A 13,591-nucleotide genomic window follows, 5' to 3' on the forward strand; every position below is an offset into this window, starting at 1 on the left:
TGGAGGAGCTCTGTGGGGGCTCAGCGCTGCAGGAAGCATGCAGTATGATTTGCCCTGTCCAAAAATCTGCCAGTTGTCATGTGTGCAGCTGTAAAACCCTGCCTGATTCCTGTAGCAATGCCAGGTTGCTAAGCCCAGGGCAGAAGGGAGCCCTCTCAGCCAGTCCGAGCTTGCTGAGCTGGAGGGAAGGGGCCAAAGGGGCCTTTTTAGTCAAATTCTCCTTCCTCCCCGCGGCTGGAAAAGCATGCTATTGGCCTGTCCCACTTTGCTGCGGTCAGGAGGAAAGCGCAAACGGATGGGTTCATTTTAGGAAAGCCAACCCCTGCCTCCCCTCCCAGCCTGTCCTCGCAAATATGCCGGGCACAAACATCTGCACCAATGAGCTTAGCATCAAAAGTCCCAGGGCACTAACCTTTCCCGCTTCTGCTCCTCTCCTTCACCGGGAGCCACAGCGACCAGCCAGCCAGGGGCTTTAGCGTGATCCCCACGGCCCATCTGTCCACCCCACACATATTAACAGCCAGTGCCCTGGTGTTGGGTTTTTAAGTCATGTTTTCTCACAGAGCAAGCAAGAGAGAATAAATAACGGTGACAATCTGCAGCAGTGAGACCTCGCAACAAGAAGCAGAACTGGCACTTCCAGAGGAATTCCCACCTTCTCCAGTTTTCCCGCAGAGCGGAAAGCCACAGCCGGGCAGTGCTGGGGTCCCGTACAGCATGTCGGGGGCTCACGGCTCTCACCAGCATCGCAACTGAGCTCTGCATCCTGCAGCACTTCTCTCTCATGCAACAGTCCCTTCCCACTCGCCCCGTCTGTCCCACGGATGTGTTACCTTCCTGGCACCGTCTCGCCACCCCAGCCCTGCAGGTCAGTGGATGGGGAGGCACTGCTGGTGTCCCCAGCTCTGGCAATAGCCCAGCTGCCAGGGGACCGCCCCGGCCAGGGGGTCTTGCAGGCTGCCCGTGTATCTCTGCTGGCAGGCGCTTCGCAGCCCGGGGTGGTGGGTCCCGCTGGAGCAATAGACAGGGCTGGGCACAGAACAATCCTCCTTCAGGCTCTCGTAGTGATGGAGCTGCCTCTCGGGGGAAAACACGGCGTAGAGAGGGGATGGAGGGCAGCGCGGCAAGCTGGCAGCACCTGCGTAACCAGGCTGCCAGGGGAGCTGGGGGCGGCTGGCCTTCGCCCCCGGCTCCTGCACAGGGACCCCGGGCCGGCCGCAGCACTCAGAGTGGGTGCAGGGCCAGCAGCGCCCGGCGCCGTGCAGGGACAGGGACAGAGCCGTGATCCTGTTGATGGCTCGCCGGAGGGTAGCGATTTTAGAAAGCCTTTTGCCACCGAGGTCATGTTTAAGGGCCAGCCGCAGGGCATTGAAGGCTTGGTTGTAGTCCAGGATCCTCTTGCGCTCTCTGACGTTGGCAGCCATCCTCCTGGCCTTGGAGCGCACCGGCCTGCTCCTCTTCCTCACCTTCATCCCTTCGGTGTCGCCCAGGTGGGCGGCTGCCTCCCTGCTCTGGGGGACCCACAGACCCTGCCCGTAGCATGCTTGGGGTGCGCCCCCCGCTTCCAGCTCCTCTTCGGAGCTGTCAGGCTCTGGCGCTGTGCCTTTCCCCGCGGCTGCTCCGGACATGGCCGCGGTGCGGGGGAGCGTGAGAGGTGCTGCTGCTGCCGTCCTGCCTCCTGCGGGGTGTGGGAGACACTCCTCCAGGGACATCCAGCCGCCTCTAAAAACCCCACGGCGGGGCTCGTCACGTGGCTCCCTCCCGACCCTCCTCACCTGCCTGCAGGTGTGCTGCCTTGCGGAGAGGCACAGGGCGAGCCCTGCCTGGCCTCTGCCCGCGGGGCTGCTCCTGAGCATGGTGACAGGCTGGAGTGTGGGCCACTGGTGCTGGGGTGCCCAGAGCTGGTGGTGGGATGCTCACAGGCCCCGGGGAGGGGAAGCACCTCTACCAAGCAACCACATGCAGCAGTTGCTTCAGTTTTTGCTAAGCATTTGGTCACTGCAAGAGTTCCTCGGGCTGCTCTGCCCTCTCCTACATTAGGCGGCTCAGCCTGGGCCAGGTTACCCTCGGGTTTTATAGAGTGCTGTGGGGCACAGCCCTGTGGGGTATCACCACCCTGGCATGGGGCTCAGGCTCTGCTCCCCCACACCCACTGATGCTGCAGCATTTCTGTTATTTCCCAGCTAGAGGAAACTGAGGCACAGAGCGATGAGGTTCCTGAGGAAAGCAGTGAGTCTTTTGCATGGGTGCAGGAGAAGACAAAATTACTCCTGCCCCAGGAACGGGGCTGGAGCACTGGGCTGCCTTTGAGAGGGTGCCTTAGGGCTGCTCCACGCAGCTGCACCCCGGTGAGCTGGGAGCATCCATGGGTACAGAGGTAGGTGGGTGCCTGGGCAGGAGCATCCCCCCAGGAGCCAGCAAAGGAATGCGTGGGGCTTGGTACGCCTCTGCCCTGCGGAGCAGGAAGCAGGAATGTGGCAGGGGGGATTGGGGCAGGTGATAAAGGAGCTAAAGTGCTACCTGCCTCCAGAGCCTTCCTGTCCCTTCCCAGTCGCGGGGAGCCTGGGGGCAGAGCTGTCTGGGCTGGTGCTGCCCGGCCTGCCCTGCACTTACTCTGGGGAAGATGAAAATAAAAGCAGCTCCTTGTTTCCTGCATCCCCAAGCTGGTGGGATGGAGGGACTTGCCAGGTGCAGTGGGTCCAGAGGCCATAGGGAGGGCCAGGTCCCTGTCCTCTGTGCAGCGCGGGGCCGCCATGTATGTTTGCCCATCATTTCATTAGCGAGCAGTCGCTAAATGCCTTCCTGTGCAAGGGGTAATGTGTTGAAAAATGGCCCAGGAGTGGGTCTGACAAATTGTTGGGGTGACTCATGGAGAAGCAGAGCCTCTGGGAGAATATGCCCCCCTTGATCCAGCCCTTCCTATCTGATTGTCCTGGTTCATGTTTGATCAATAGCCACAATTAGCGGGGGGCTATTTGTCTATTGCCCTTCTCCTCTCTTGGCTCTTTGAAGTCGGAGCTAATTTAGGTGCCTCTGCTCCAGGAACCCAATAAATCAGGAGCTGGGGCCTCAGGGAGAGGGGAGGACCAGGCAGTAAGACTTCAAAGGGAGGTGAAGCTTGCAAATATTTTTGAGCACTCACCTGTGCTCACTATGGCCCTCTTGTTCTCCCCAGTGGCCTTCTGGTCTTCCTCTGCCCAGGCATGGATGCTCCCCTGGCCACTGACTTACATAGTGAGCCTGCTCAGGAGCAAGAGGCTCTTCGGGATGCCTGAACGCCGGCAGGATGTGCATGCTGGGCCCACTCAGCCATATGCCTGTCCCAACCCCAGCTAAGCATGGTGGATGCCTGCCACAGGGATGTTTTTGCTCGTGTGGGAGGTACAGTATGGAGCAGATGCAGAGGTGGCTGGGCTGGCACAGAGCTGTGTCCCAACTGGGGCGATGCTTAGGGAGGCAGCAGCCCCGAGGTGCCCACCAGGCAGGGCAGAGCCTGCTGCCCCCATCCTGCCCGCAGCCCTCAGGAGCTCGCCGGGGAGCACTGCCAGGGGTTCGCAGCATCTCGGCTCTGGGCAGCCCTGGCCCTGCAGGGATCCATCACCAGCTCTCGGAAGCAGGCAAGGCCAGACCATAAATCACGGGTCATTGGATGCCACCTGCCGCCTGTAATTAGTGCATCTTGCTGGGCCGTCCCCACCTCGTCCTGGATGCTTCCTACCTAGGTGCCCATTACAGGGTGGGAGGCCAGGAGGAACGCCTACCCTGGCCCTGCTCCCTCAGCCCCTGCTGATTTATTGCCATGTGCCGGAGAGATTTATGTGCTGAGACGGGGAGCCAGAAATGTGTTGTAAGGCTCTGCTGGGTCTGTCTGCCTAACCGATGATGAAAGAGCTGTAATTATCTGTCGCCACGCATAAATCAGGCCACTCACGGCACCCCCTCCTCCTCCTCCCCAGCCTCCATGAAGGGGTTTGACCCCTGGGGATACCCCACCTCTCCAGTATGTGTCACACCAGACTGGGGCACCGCTGAGCACTGGGCACCTGCCCGTCCTGGGCAGCATCGTCACAGCTCTCGCGGGTCCCACAGCCCGAAGGTGTTTTGGGTGGTTTTGCCCCTAACACTGCTGCTGAGTGGGGGCTACAGCTCCTGCAAAGGGCCGGGGACTGGCCACCCCCCACTCACGTCCACCCAGCACCCCCAAACGGCTGCCACTTCCAGGTGAGAGCTACCAGGGCCATCTGGGAGCACAGCCCTTCACGGTGATGAAACCCCAATGGGGTGGTGAGGGGGTAGCTGACATGGGCTGGAGGGACTGCCCAGCTCCTGGCAGCGTCCCAGCACCATCCATCCTCCCCAGGAAGGCTGCACCGGGAGGCACAGCTGTGCTGGAGGGAGAGAACAGAGAGGGAGCCCATGGTGCCGAAGCATGAGAGCCAGGGACTGGCACGCAGGGAGGTGCCCAGCCCTGCGCAGCTCCTTGTTCTTGGGTGGTGATAGAGGGAGAGGAGGAGGCGGTTGTGGCAACACTGCCCGGGCCCCTGGGTAAATAAATAGGGTGCTTTGTTCCTGCTGGGGCACAGCCAGGTGACACAAGGGACACTGGCTGGTGAGTCACCCACAGTTCCCAGGAGGAGGCAGGGGAAGGCAGCTCCCCACGGCCGTGCTGCCTGCAGGCTCCTGCCTCTCTGCCCCCAGCACCCTGCGAGGTGCTGTGCCCCAGGGCCTCGCGTGGCACAAGGGAACTGCTGACCCTGCAGTGGGGTTGGGGAGCCCCATCCCATGGGGTGGGAGTGAGCCTGGGGGGGCACACACTGCCCTGGCAGCTCAAATGCAGCGGGCACGTGTGCTGTGGCACGGAGCGGGTGAAAAGCCTTATGTAGGCCTTCATCGCCCACCGCGTGAGTTTGTGCCTGTCCCTCTGTCTGGTGGGAAAGGCCCATCCGTCCCGAGACAGACTGGGCAGGCAGAGCATCACCGGCCCGAGGATGAGGGTGGCTGGGAGACTGGCAGAGCTCCATAGCCAAGGCCGGGGCACGCGCTGGCGGGGGGCGCAGCAGCTCGGTGGCACGGGAGCTACGCCGCACCTTCAAGGCTCAGTTGTTCCTGGCTCGGGAAGGGATTTCTTGCGGTGCGTGGGATTGTTTGTGTCATTAGCTGTCGCTTTGTTAACTGCTCAGACGCCGCCGGTGCCAGGCGCTTCCTCGCCTGCTCGGCATCCTCCCGGCCCACGTCCCCCAGCTCCCCCGGGGGGACCCGGGGTGCGGACGGAGGAACGGGAGGTCGGAAAGGCCGGGCATACAGCACCCCCGCTCCGCTCCCCGCTCGGGCTCCCGCAATCCACCGGCTAAGGCGGGGCTGCTCCCCGGGGAAGGAGCGGCAGAGGCGGAGCCGCCGGTAACCGGGCCGCTCCCTGCCCCGCGTTTGCAGCCGGCGGGAGCGGGGGGGCGGCGGCAGCGCTGCTCCCCGCCCCGGCGGGGCCGTGCCGAGGCGAGGCGGGGCGGGCGCCGACGTCAGGCCCCGCGGCGGCGGGGGGGGGGCGGAAGGCGGCGGCGAGGAGGAGGAGGAGGAGGAGGAGGTGTTGGGGGGGAAACTTCGGGCCGGCGCGGGGGATGGCGGCGGGCGAGGCGGCCCGGGCGGACTTCGCTCGGCACTGGCAAGCGGAGTTCCCGGGAGAACCGGCGCCCCGCATGGAGCTGGGCTCGGTGCGGGCCATGGAGCGGGAGCTGGAGCGGTGCCGCCGCCGCCTCCGCCGCCTGCAGCGGGCGCTGGCCGAGGAGCGCTTCAAGGTGGGCTACCTGGAGGCGGCGCTGGCCCGAGCCCCCCCCCCGCCGCCGGCGCCCCCCCCGCCGCCGCCCGCCGCCCCCCGCCCGCCGCCCAGCCCCGGCAGCTCCCCGGAGGGAGGCAGCGGCGGCAGCTCCGACGCGGAGGACGCCTCCTCGGCAGGTGGGTGCCGGCGGAGGGGGGGGGGGCCCCGGGCCGCGGCACGGCCGAGGGGGGAGCCCTCCCCACGCTGCGGGCCGGGGCACCCCACGGCAGGGACCGGGGTGTCCCCTGTGTGCCATCCCCGTCGCGTGCTCAAGGGCACCCCGTGCCGCTGCCCCATCCCTGGGCTCTCCGTGGCGCGGCAAGGGCACCCCGTGCGCTGCCGTCCCCATGCCGTGCCGCTGCTGGGGCCATGCCGAACCCCCTTCCCAGCCCTGTCACGCAGTTGGTGGCACGGCAGAGGATCCGACGGTCTCCGCAGGCTGTCCCCATCACGCAGCTGGGGTCACCCCATTGCCGTCACGTGGCTGAGGCCACCCCAAACCCTTGTGCCATCCCCATCAAACAGTTAATGCCACCCCTGTTCCTTGTGCTGGCCCCATCCCACCACTAAGGCCACCCCAAGCCCCTGTCTTGCGCCTGTCCCACTTGTGAGCGTGCCCCATGCCAAGGCCCCATCCCCAGGCATGCGAGGCGGGAGGGTGGCTGCCCAGTCCCCTGCAGCTGCCTCCTGGTGATGTGCCACTGGCCCAGGAGCCACCTCTGGGGCTGGGACATTGCAGGAGAGTCATTTCCTCCAGGTGTGACCTGGCTCACCGGGACACCTCTGCTCGGGTGACACCCTGTGATGTCCCTTGGGGAAGTCCTGGAGCTGCTAAAGCAGAAGCACGCTGGGGTGGCGAGGTGTCCCGGGGCGTTTCTCTGGGTGGATTGAGGACGATGCTATTTTGCAAGCGACTAGCTGTTCCGTGACACGGAAGGAGCAGCCAGCTAGCGCTGTCACCCGTCACGCTGTCCTACTTCCAGCGGCCTGGAAGTTGTTATTGCATCATCTTTAATCCCGGTTCAAACGCAGTCCTGACAGCTAGGGAATGTCACTTTTTATGTTGCTAATTCTGCAGCTGACTTGAGTTAATTTTATTGCTGCCTGATTGTTTGGAGTGGTGGTTTTTCCCCAAGGCTGTATTGTGCTGGTTTAAGATCAGCCTGGGTAGCAAGCGGTCTGATGTCGAGCCGTGCTTAATATTTAGCATAATTTATATTATTGCATTAGTCTAGAGGGCTGGAGAACAGCTCAGTTTCCATTTCACCTTCTCGAGCTGTCTGGAGGTGAAATGTCCAAAGTACACGGCTTCTCTCGGCGTTGTCTCCATACGGCGCCGGGCTCGCTCACACGTGTGTTTGTGTCTCTCGGTGCAGACCGGCCGTGGGAGCCTGTTCCTGGCCCCATGGTGAGGATCGAGGATGTTCGATTTGTTGCCTTCAAAGGGCCACCCCAAGGCCTCTCCACCGCCCCTTCAGTGGGCACCGGTCATGGTTTTTAGAGAGCTGCTCAGCGGCCAAGGGGGCTCGAGTGTGTCGGAGCGACCAAGCGCAAATCCTGATTTACATGCAGACCCTGCATTTTATTTCTATCTGGGTAGTGCTCCTGAATGTTTCCAAACACCCAGGACTGTGCAAGGCAGCTCTCAGGCTGTGGAAGGTGTTGTTAATGGGGCTTAGACTGGAGCACAGTGTAAGGCATAGGTCTCTGAGTCCCTGAGGGTCCCAGCTTCATAACCCAGAGGGCTCCTCCAGCCCCACGCTGCCCTTTGAGGCGGCTGGACCAAGACCTTTGCAGCCAGTCGGGGTGAGTCTTTCAGGCAAGACCTTGAAATCCAAGGTTGAATCTGCTGTGATTAACTGTGGCCTCTTCCTCCTCCTCCCCCCCCCAAAAGGGGCTCCATTGTGGTCCCCAGCTCCTGCACTCATCCGAGGAGGCGGCGTCCCCTCTGCCGAGCGCTCAGCTCCTTGCCCCGTGGCACGGCCAGGCTCTGCATGGAGGTCGGCTGATGGCGGTGGTGATGAGCTCTCCCCAGCCTTGTCCAGAGCCTTTCCCAAGCATCAGCACTTTTCTTTGTTGCATGTTATAAGGGCGCCTGTGTGCGCTGACGGCGCTGACATTTAAAAGCAGAATTTGAGAGCACAGTAAAATGTGTGTGGTCGTTGCCTGGATCCCCCTTTCTCCGGACAGTTGGTTAACTTAGTGCTCCCATTGTCATCTTCTCACTTCTCTCTATTTTTCAGATAAAATTAAAAATTCCTGATAGCAGTGCTGTTTGCTTCTCCCACCAGCAGTCCAGGTGGTAACTTGGTTAGTGTTGCTCTGCCTGGGATCCCTCAGTATATTAATGGGAATTTTGGAGCTTAATGGTGCTGCTGCTGTGGCTGAACACGGTCGGTCCCTGGCCATTTCACCATAACCTACGGCAGCGCAATGTGGACAGCAAGTGAGGGAGTGTTGAGGATAATCTTTATGGGCATTACCAGAGCAAGACAGTGGTTTCCTTTAAGTAGCTTGTGATTAATCTGATTTAAAGTGATGAAATCTGCAAGATGCCCCTGTTTGCAGCTATTGCATGAGAGCCGCGTGTGTGACAGCCAGATACATGATCCTGGCATTTGAGATAATGCCTGTGCCAGCTCACCCGGGACCGACAAAATCTGAGCGTCAGCGAGCAGATGGCTACAAACGAAGCGTGGAAAGGACTAAAATTCCCTTCATCTCGTTCGTCACCTGTCCTTGTGGCTAAAGGCACAGCTGGCCTCACAGCTGAGTATGCACGGTGCCGCGCGTGGCTGTGCCGGGGCGCGGCGGTGCCTTGGCTGGGTGCTGCCTCCGTCACCTCCCTTCTGCCACGGCATGGGGTGAAGGGTCTGGTGCTGCGGGTTGGTACCCGTGAGGAGAGGGTGAGCTCACCGGGTGGGAGGCGACTGCGCCGGTGACCGGGAGGAGGGGTGTGGTGATGCTCATTGGGAGATGCTTTGTGCCTGTGGGTAGCGTGCGCAGAGGTGGAACAAACTCAGTGCTGGGTTTCCCCGCTTTGCCCTTGGGAAGCTGAGAAAGAGGCCGGCCTTGCCACAGAGCTGGGGTGCTGCAGGAGCTCCTGACGCTCCCCTGGAAGGCTGCTGGGTTTGGGAGCCTCTGACCTGCCCCACGCAGCGCCCTGCACCCCAGAAATATGAGCTGGGGGTGGGGAGCACTGGCATTGCTGGAATAGCCCTTGATGGGGTTAGCTGGCGGATCTGGTTACAGCAGGATGCTGCGGCTGCAGGCTGCACTGTAAATGAAATCCTCAGCCCTCTGTTTAGCTGGAATTACAGTTTCTGCCATGGAAAGATCCTGGAGTCATGTGGGCTCTTCTGCTCACCCCACCACACCGCCTTTGCTATTGCCTTGGGAAATAGGGAGGGCAGCTGCCAGCAGCAGCAGGGGCCCTGCCTTGCAGGGCAGTGAGCACAAGGAATGTGGCAGTGTCTGTGAGTGCACCAAAGGGCTGAGATGGGGAGGAGGCCTTTGGGCATCTGGAGTCCCTGGGGCATTGGCCTCCTCACCTCTGTGCACTGGCTGGGGTCTGGCTCGCCATGGGCATCATGCTGGGGGCTCCTGGTGTGGCTCAGGTAAAGGCAGGGCTTGTTCTTGCTGCTCCATCGCTCCTTTCAGCTCATGCTGCTGCTGGCAAATACATGATATCTCAAAAGTAGCATCTCTGTCTGTCTTTTGGAATGGGGCAGTGCTGTGGGCAGGACTCTGTCCTGAGCCACCCTTGGACCCTGCTGGTTCCTCATCCCTTTCCTGGAAAATCCCGCAAGAAGCCCAGCAAAAGGAGAATGGGAAATAGTGAGCCAAGTCCAGAGTTTATCCCGGTGCATCTCTTTCTCTCTGGGGTAGGTCACGGTGTGAAAGAGGCGAAGGAGCGGTGATCCCATGGTGCCCAGAAAGGTGAAGTGGTGCATTGTCTGTGCATCCATTTCCCCTCCTGTAGCACCACGAGGGGTTTCGAAGGCGGTGCCGAAGCAGGGAGGTGCATGGGTGGGAGTTGTCCCTCCCTGAGAGCCCATCTACCGCCTCTGCATCCTCTTTTATTCTTTTAATTTTTACTTTATTGTTTTTTCCCCACTGTTCAAAAGTGCTTGCTTGGCTCTGAAGGTGCTAGAAAGTTCCTCTTCTGGCTGGGGAAGGCCAGGCGGAGTCACTGTGTTTAATTTTAACTGCTTAGGCGAAGACAAAACCACAGTGTGCGTGTGTGTGTGTGCGCGCGCGTGTGCCTGCTGGGGACCTTTGAACCGTCTCCATCTGCTCTGGGGCCTGGAGGCGTTTTGGGAGGTGGCATTTCCCCACAAGCCCCCCTGACGACAGTGTGACCACAATCCCTGCATGGCGTGGGGCTGCCTCCCCAGAGAGTGGTGCTGCCTGAGCCGAGGCCTGAAGGGTTAACATTGGGGCAGGTTCGCACCATTAAAGCAAATCATAAATAAATGCAAAAGTTCACGAGGTTAAAAAGCCTTTGAGTAGAACAGTTGCTGTTTAAAAGCATGGCTTTTAAATGAGAGCGGTAAGTGCTGGTTGTTGGAGTAACTTCCCTGTGAGGGGCAAATAGTGGAGGGCTTGTAAAGGAGCTGGAAGAAGGAGAGGAGAAGGAAGGGGAAAGCTGTGACCAGCTCTGCCCACGGGCACCCCTGGGATCTCTGCTCTGGGGCAGAGCCACAGCGGCCGCAGCATGTGCTGGGTGGAGAAATGGGCCCTTCCAGGAGCCGGCACCCTGCGAAAGCGGAGCAGCACGGACACACGGTGGGATGGGGGTCTCAGGGTGAGCTGGCCCCGGTGGGCACGTCTGTGCTTCTGGCAAGCGTGGCTGGGTCTGGCTTTCAGCTGGCCTGATCCCCTCTGCCATCAGCTCTCACGTCAGCTAAGCGTGGTTGCAGTGGGAGTCTGGCTGCTGCCCAGCATCACGAACCTGCATCTCCTCCAAACCAGATCCTCAAAATTGCTGTGAGCATTCCTGGGGCGGCTTCCTGCTCTCCCCCAGTCCAGCTGCGGCACCTGCTCTTGTCAGCGCAGAGATGCCGACATCTCACCTGCAGGAGGTGGGTCTGGCTGCAGCATCCCTGTGTGCCAGCAGCTGAGCACGGTCCCCCTGGCTGCATATTTGCCCCCCAGTATTAGGGGCAGAGACAATGCTGAGCTCCCCCAGCTCAGCAGCATTCAGGCGGTGGGCAGCGGTGCTGGGCTGTGGGGTCTGCCCCAGAGCCCTGTGGAAGGGAAGGAGGGGACAAGGTTCCCCTTGTGGTGCCATGGGCCGTGCCCAGCGCAGGGGTGAGCGCTTTGGCTCGGAGGTGACCCCCTGGCCCCCTCGGGCTTGGTGCAGCGGTGGCTGGTTGTGGCGTGGTCGCCGGTCCCCATGTAGGATCAGGTCCCCATGTAGGAGCAGCGGCAGCAGCAGGGCACGCAAGAAACCCTCATTAGGTGGCTGGCTACAGCCAGAAGTGCCCTGCGGGGCCTGAATACATTTGCATTGTAAGTCTATTGAAATCTGGTTTGGGTTGTTTTTTTTTCCTGGAAAGACACTTCTGTGCAGCGGCGCCCTTTGTTCGGCTGGTTCCTCCTCCCCTCCTGCCCAGTGTGGCCAGTGATGCCGCCAGTTGGGATCCCAGCGGATGGCTCCGCTCTGTCTTCTGCTGGATGCTGTCTGCTGCGGCCAACCCTGCAGCAGCGAACAGAGGGAGGTGCTTTCCCCCGTGCTGGCGGGGAATTAATATTCCCTTGGGTTAGAGAGGGGAGCCTGATTTAGCCAAGGCACCTCACTGGAGTGTGCATCCAACCTGGGAAAATGGCACCTCTGCCCCTGGTTCATGGCACTGCTGGGATTCCCTTCCCAATGAGGTTTGCCTGAGAGCCCGGCCAGGGCTGAGCAACTGGAGGCAGCACACCGATCTTGCTGTGGCTCCAAAAGACATCTTCAAATAGGCTTGGCTTTCCCACCCCTAGTTACTTTATCAGTGTTTGTTAAGCAGGATAATCAGTAGCAGCAATGCTTCTTGGCTCTCTTGGCTGTGGTTGGGGAGCAAAGCCTGGCCAGCTTAAGCAGAATTGTGGAGGATGTCCTGCTGATCTGCTCCAAGATAAGTCCCAGCTGCAAAGTTCACTGCTTGTTTGAAGATCTGGTAGATAGGGAGACTTCTGTGCTCCTGACAGGGGTCTTTCTGCTGTGGGCAGTTTTCGTTCTGAAGTTGCAAACCAACACGTCTTCATTCTCCTTTGCGGGTCCTGTGGTGGGAAGCAAGCTTGTCCACGCCATCTCGGCAGTGATAGTGCTGGGACTGGGTGGGAGAGGAGCAGCCTGGGGCTGCGGAGGTGGCGGATACAGCTGTGATCTCTTCGCTCTCAGAAGAGAGACGCAATATGATAGCTGGCCCAGGCCTTTATCTGATATTAGAGGCTTTTTCCTGCAAGCAGCCGCCACCTTTCTTTCCTTCTCTGTCTGTATTGTGAGAGGCCAAGGGTGCTGCTGCTGTAGCTGGGACTCTGCCCTCCTCCCCACGCCTGCTGGGGGGTGCCTGCCTGGCCCTGGTCCCTTCCTTGGCTCCCTGAGGGCAGGAGGACCCGAGCAGCTGCCCTGTGCTCCGGGCACCTCTCAGCCATTCCCCGGGGCTGTGAGCGGAGCTTGGGCTTGAAACAGTGCTGACCTCGGGGTTTCCATCCTGCAGGAAAGTGATCGTGGGGGAAAAGTGTAAAGCTAAGTTGGAGGAGCAGCGTGTTCAGGACACACAGCGGGAAGGATCTGCTGTGCTCCTTGGTTGAGAGGGTGGAAACATTTTCATTTATTCCTCTTTTCCCCCCCTCAGAGGGCTCTGCTGTCCTGGCTGGGTCCCTGCCATGGCTCCAGGACATCTAGGCTTCCCCTCTCCCAACCAAAGGATTCTGGCTGCTCTCTTAGTCCTTGTCTAACGCTGCCACTTGCATGATGCTCCCCAGCCACCCTCTCCTTCTCTGTTCTCCCCCCAGGAAAACACCCCCGTTGCCCCACACCGGTGTTGGAGGTGCAGGCGGCTCTGGAGCTGCTCTCCGGTTGCTGCCAGGCCAGGGTGCCCACCGCCAGCCCCAGGAGAGCGCTGAGGCTCGTCAGGCTGCGGCTGGAGGAGCCTCTTGCACAAGAGTCCAGAAACAGCAATGCGTGGGCTGGCGGGCAGGGGCTGGGCAGGTGCCAGGCAGACAGCTAGACACCATGCAGGCTGCGCGGGGCTGGCCGGTGGCGAGGAGGAACCGTGGGACTCGGCTGTCGGCTCTTGCAGCGAGGATGCTCCTGGCTGGAGCAGTGCTGTGGTTGGAGCTAGGGGTGGTTGCAAGGGGGTTGAGGACGTGGTTGGCAGCATCTCCTCATCCAGGGCTGGTCTGTGTCACCGCAGGGTGATGGGTGTCTGCATGTGGGCGGGTGCTCCCCCCGGCTGTGGGGAGAGGAGAGAGGTTCAGCTGCTTTGCAGGTTTTGGGGTTTTGTTGTTGTTGCAAAGGTGAAAAGACCACACACACACAAAAAAAAAAAAAGTAAAAATAAAGCCCAAGGGTTTGGTGGGCTGCTTTGTCTGGGCTGTGCAAGGGCATCTGCACACACCTGGGCCGGTGTATGCAACCAGATAAGGCCTGTCGCGTGCAGCACGGAGGGGGCTCCAGTTCGGGCATCTCAGTGCACGGGGAGGCTTTCCAGGGCAGCCGCCCGGCCGGGCTCTGGGCACTTGGCTGCCTGGTCCTCCTAGGCCATGGCACTGCCAGTGCCTGCTGCGCGGTGT

At 60.8% G+C, this 13,591-nt stretch overlaps 2 protein-coding genes across 2 annotated transcripts in view; one reads left to right on the forward strand and one right to left on the reverse strand.

Moving 5' to 3' along the window:
* Positions 1 to 861: 861 nt before the first annotated feature.
* Positions 862 to 1,628, reverse strand: BHLHA9 (basic helix-loop-helix family member a9). The gene has a single exon (XM_064468229.1). The coding sequence runs from the start codon at positions 1,626 to 1,628 to the stop codon at positions 870 to 872; it is 759 nt and encodes a 252-aa protein (XP_064324299.1). The 3' UTR covers positions 862 to 869.
* Positions 1,629 to 5,927: 4,299 nt separating this feature from the next.
* Positions 5,928 to 13,591, forward strand: part of ABR (ABR activator of RhoGEF and GTPase) — a 41,639-nt gene continuing 33,975 nt past the window's right edge. The window contains exon 1 of the mRNA XM_064468295.1: positions 5,928 to 5,946. The gene's annotated coding sequence lies outside the window, so the exon portion shown is untranslated. The remainder of the gene's footprint in view (positions 5,947 to 13,591) is intronic.

The sequence above is a fragment of the Phalacrocorax carbo genome, chromosome 17, assembly GCF_963921805.1.
Source record: "Phalacrocorax carbo chromosome 17, bPhaCar2.1, whole genome shotgun sequence".
Classification (NCBI taxonomy): domain Eukaryota; kingdom Metazoa; phylum Chordata; class Aves; order Suliformes; family Phalacrocoracidae; genus Phalacrocorax; species Phalacrocorax carbo.

Coding starts and splice junctions, on each gene's coding strand:
- BHLHA9 (XM_064468229.1), bottom strand. CDS start 1,628: ATGTCCGGAGCAGCCGCGGGGAAAGGCACAGCGCCAGAGCCTGACAGC.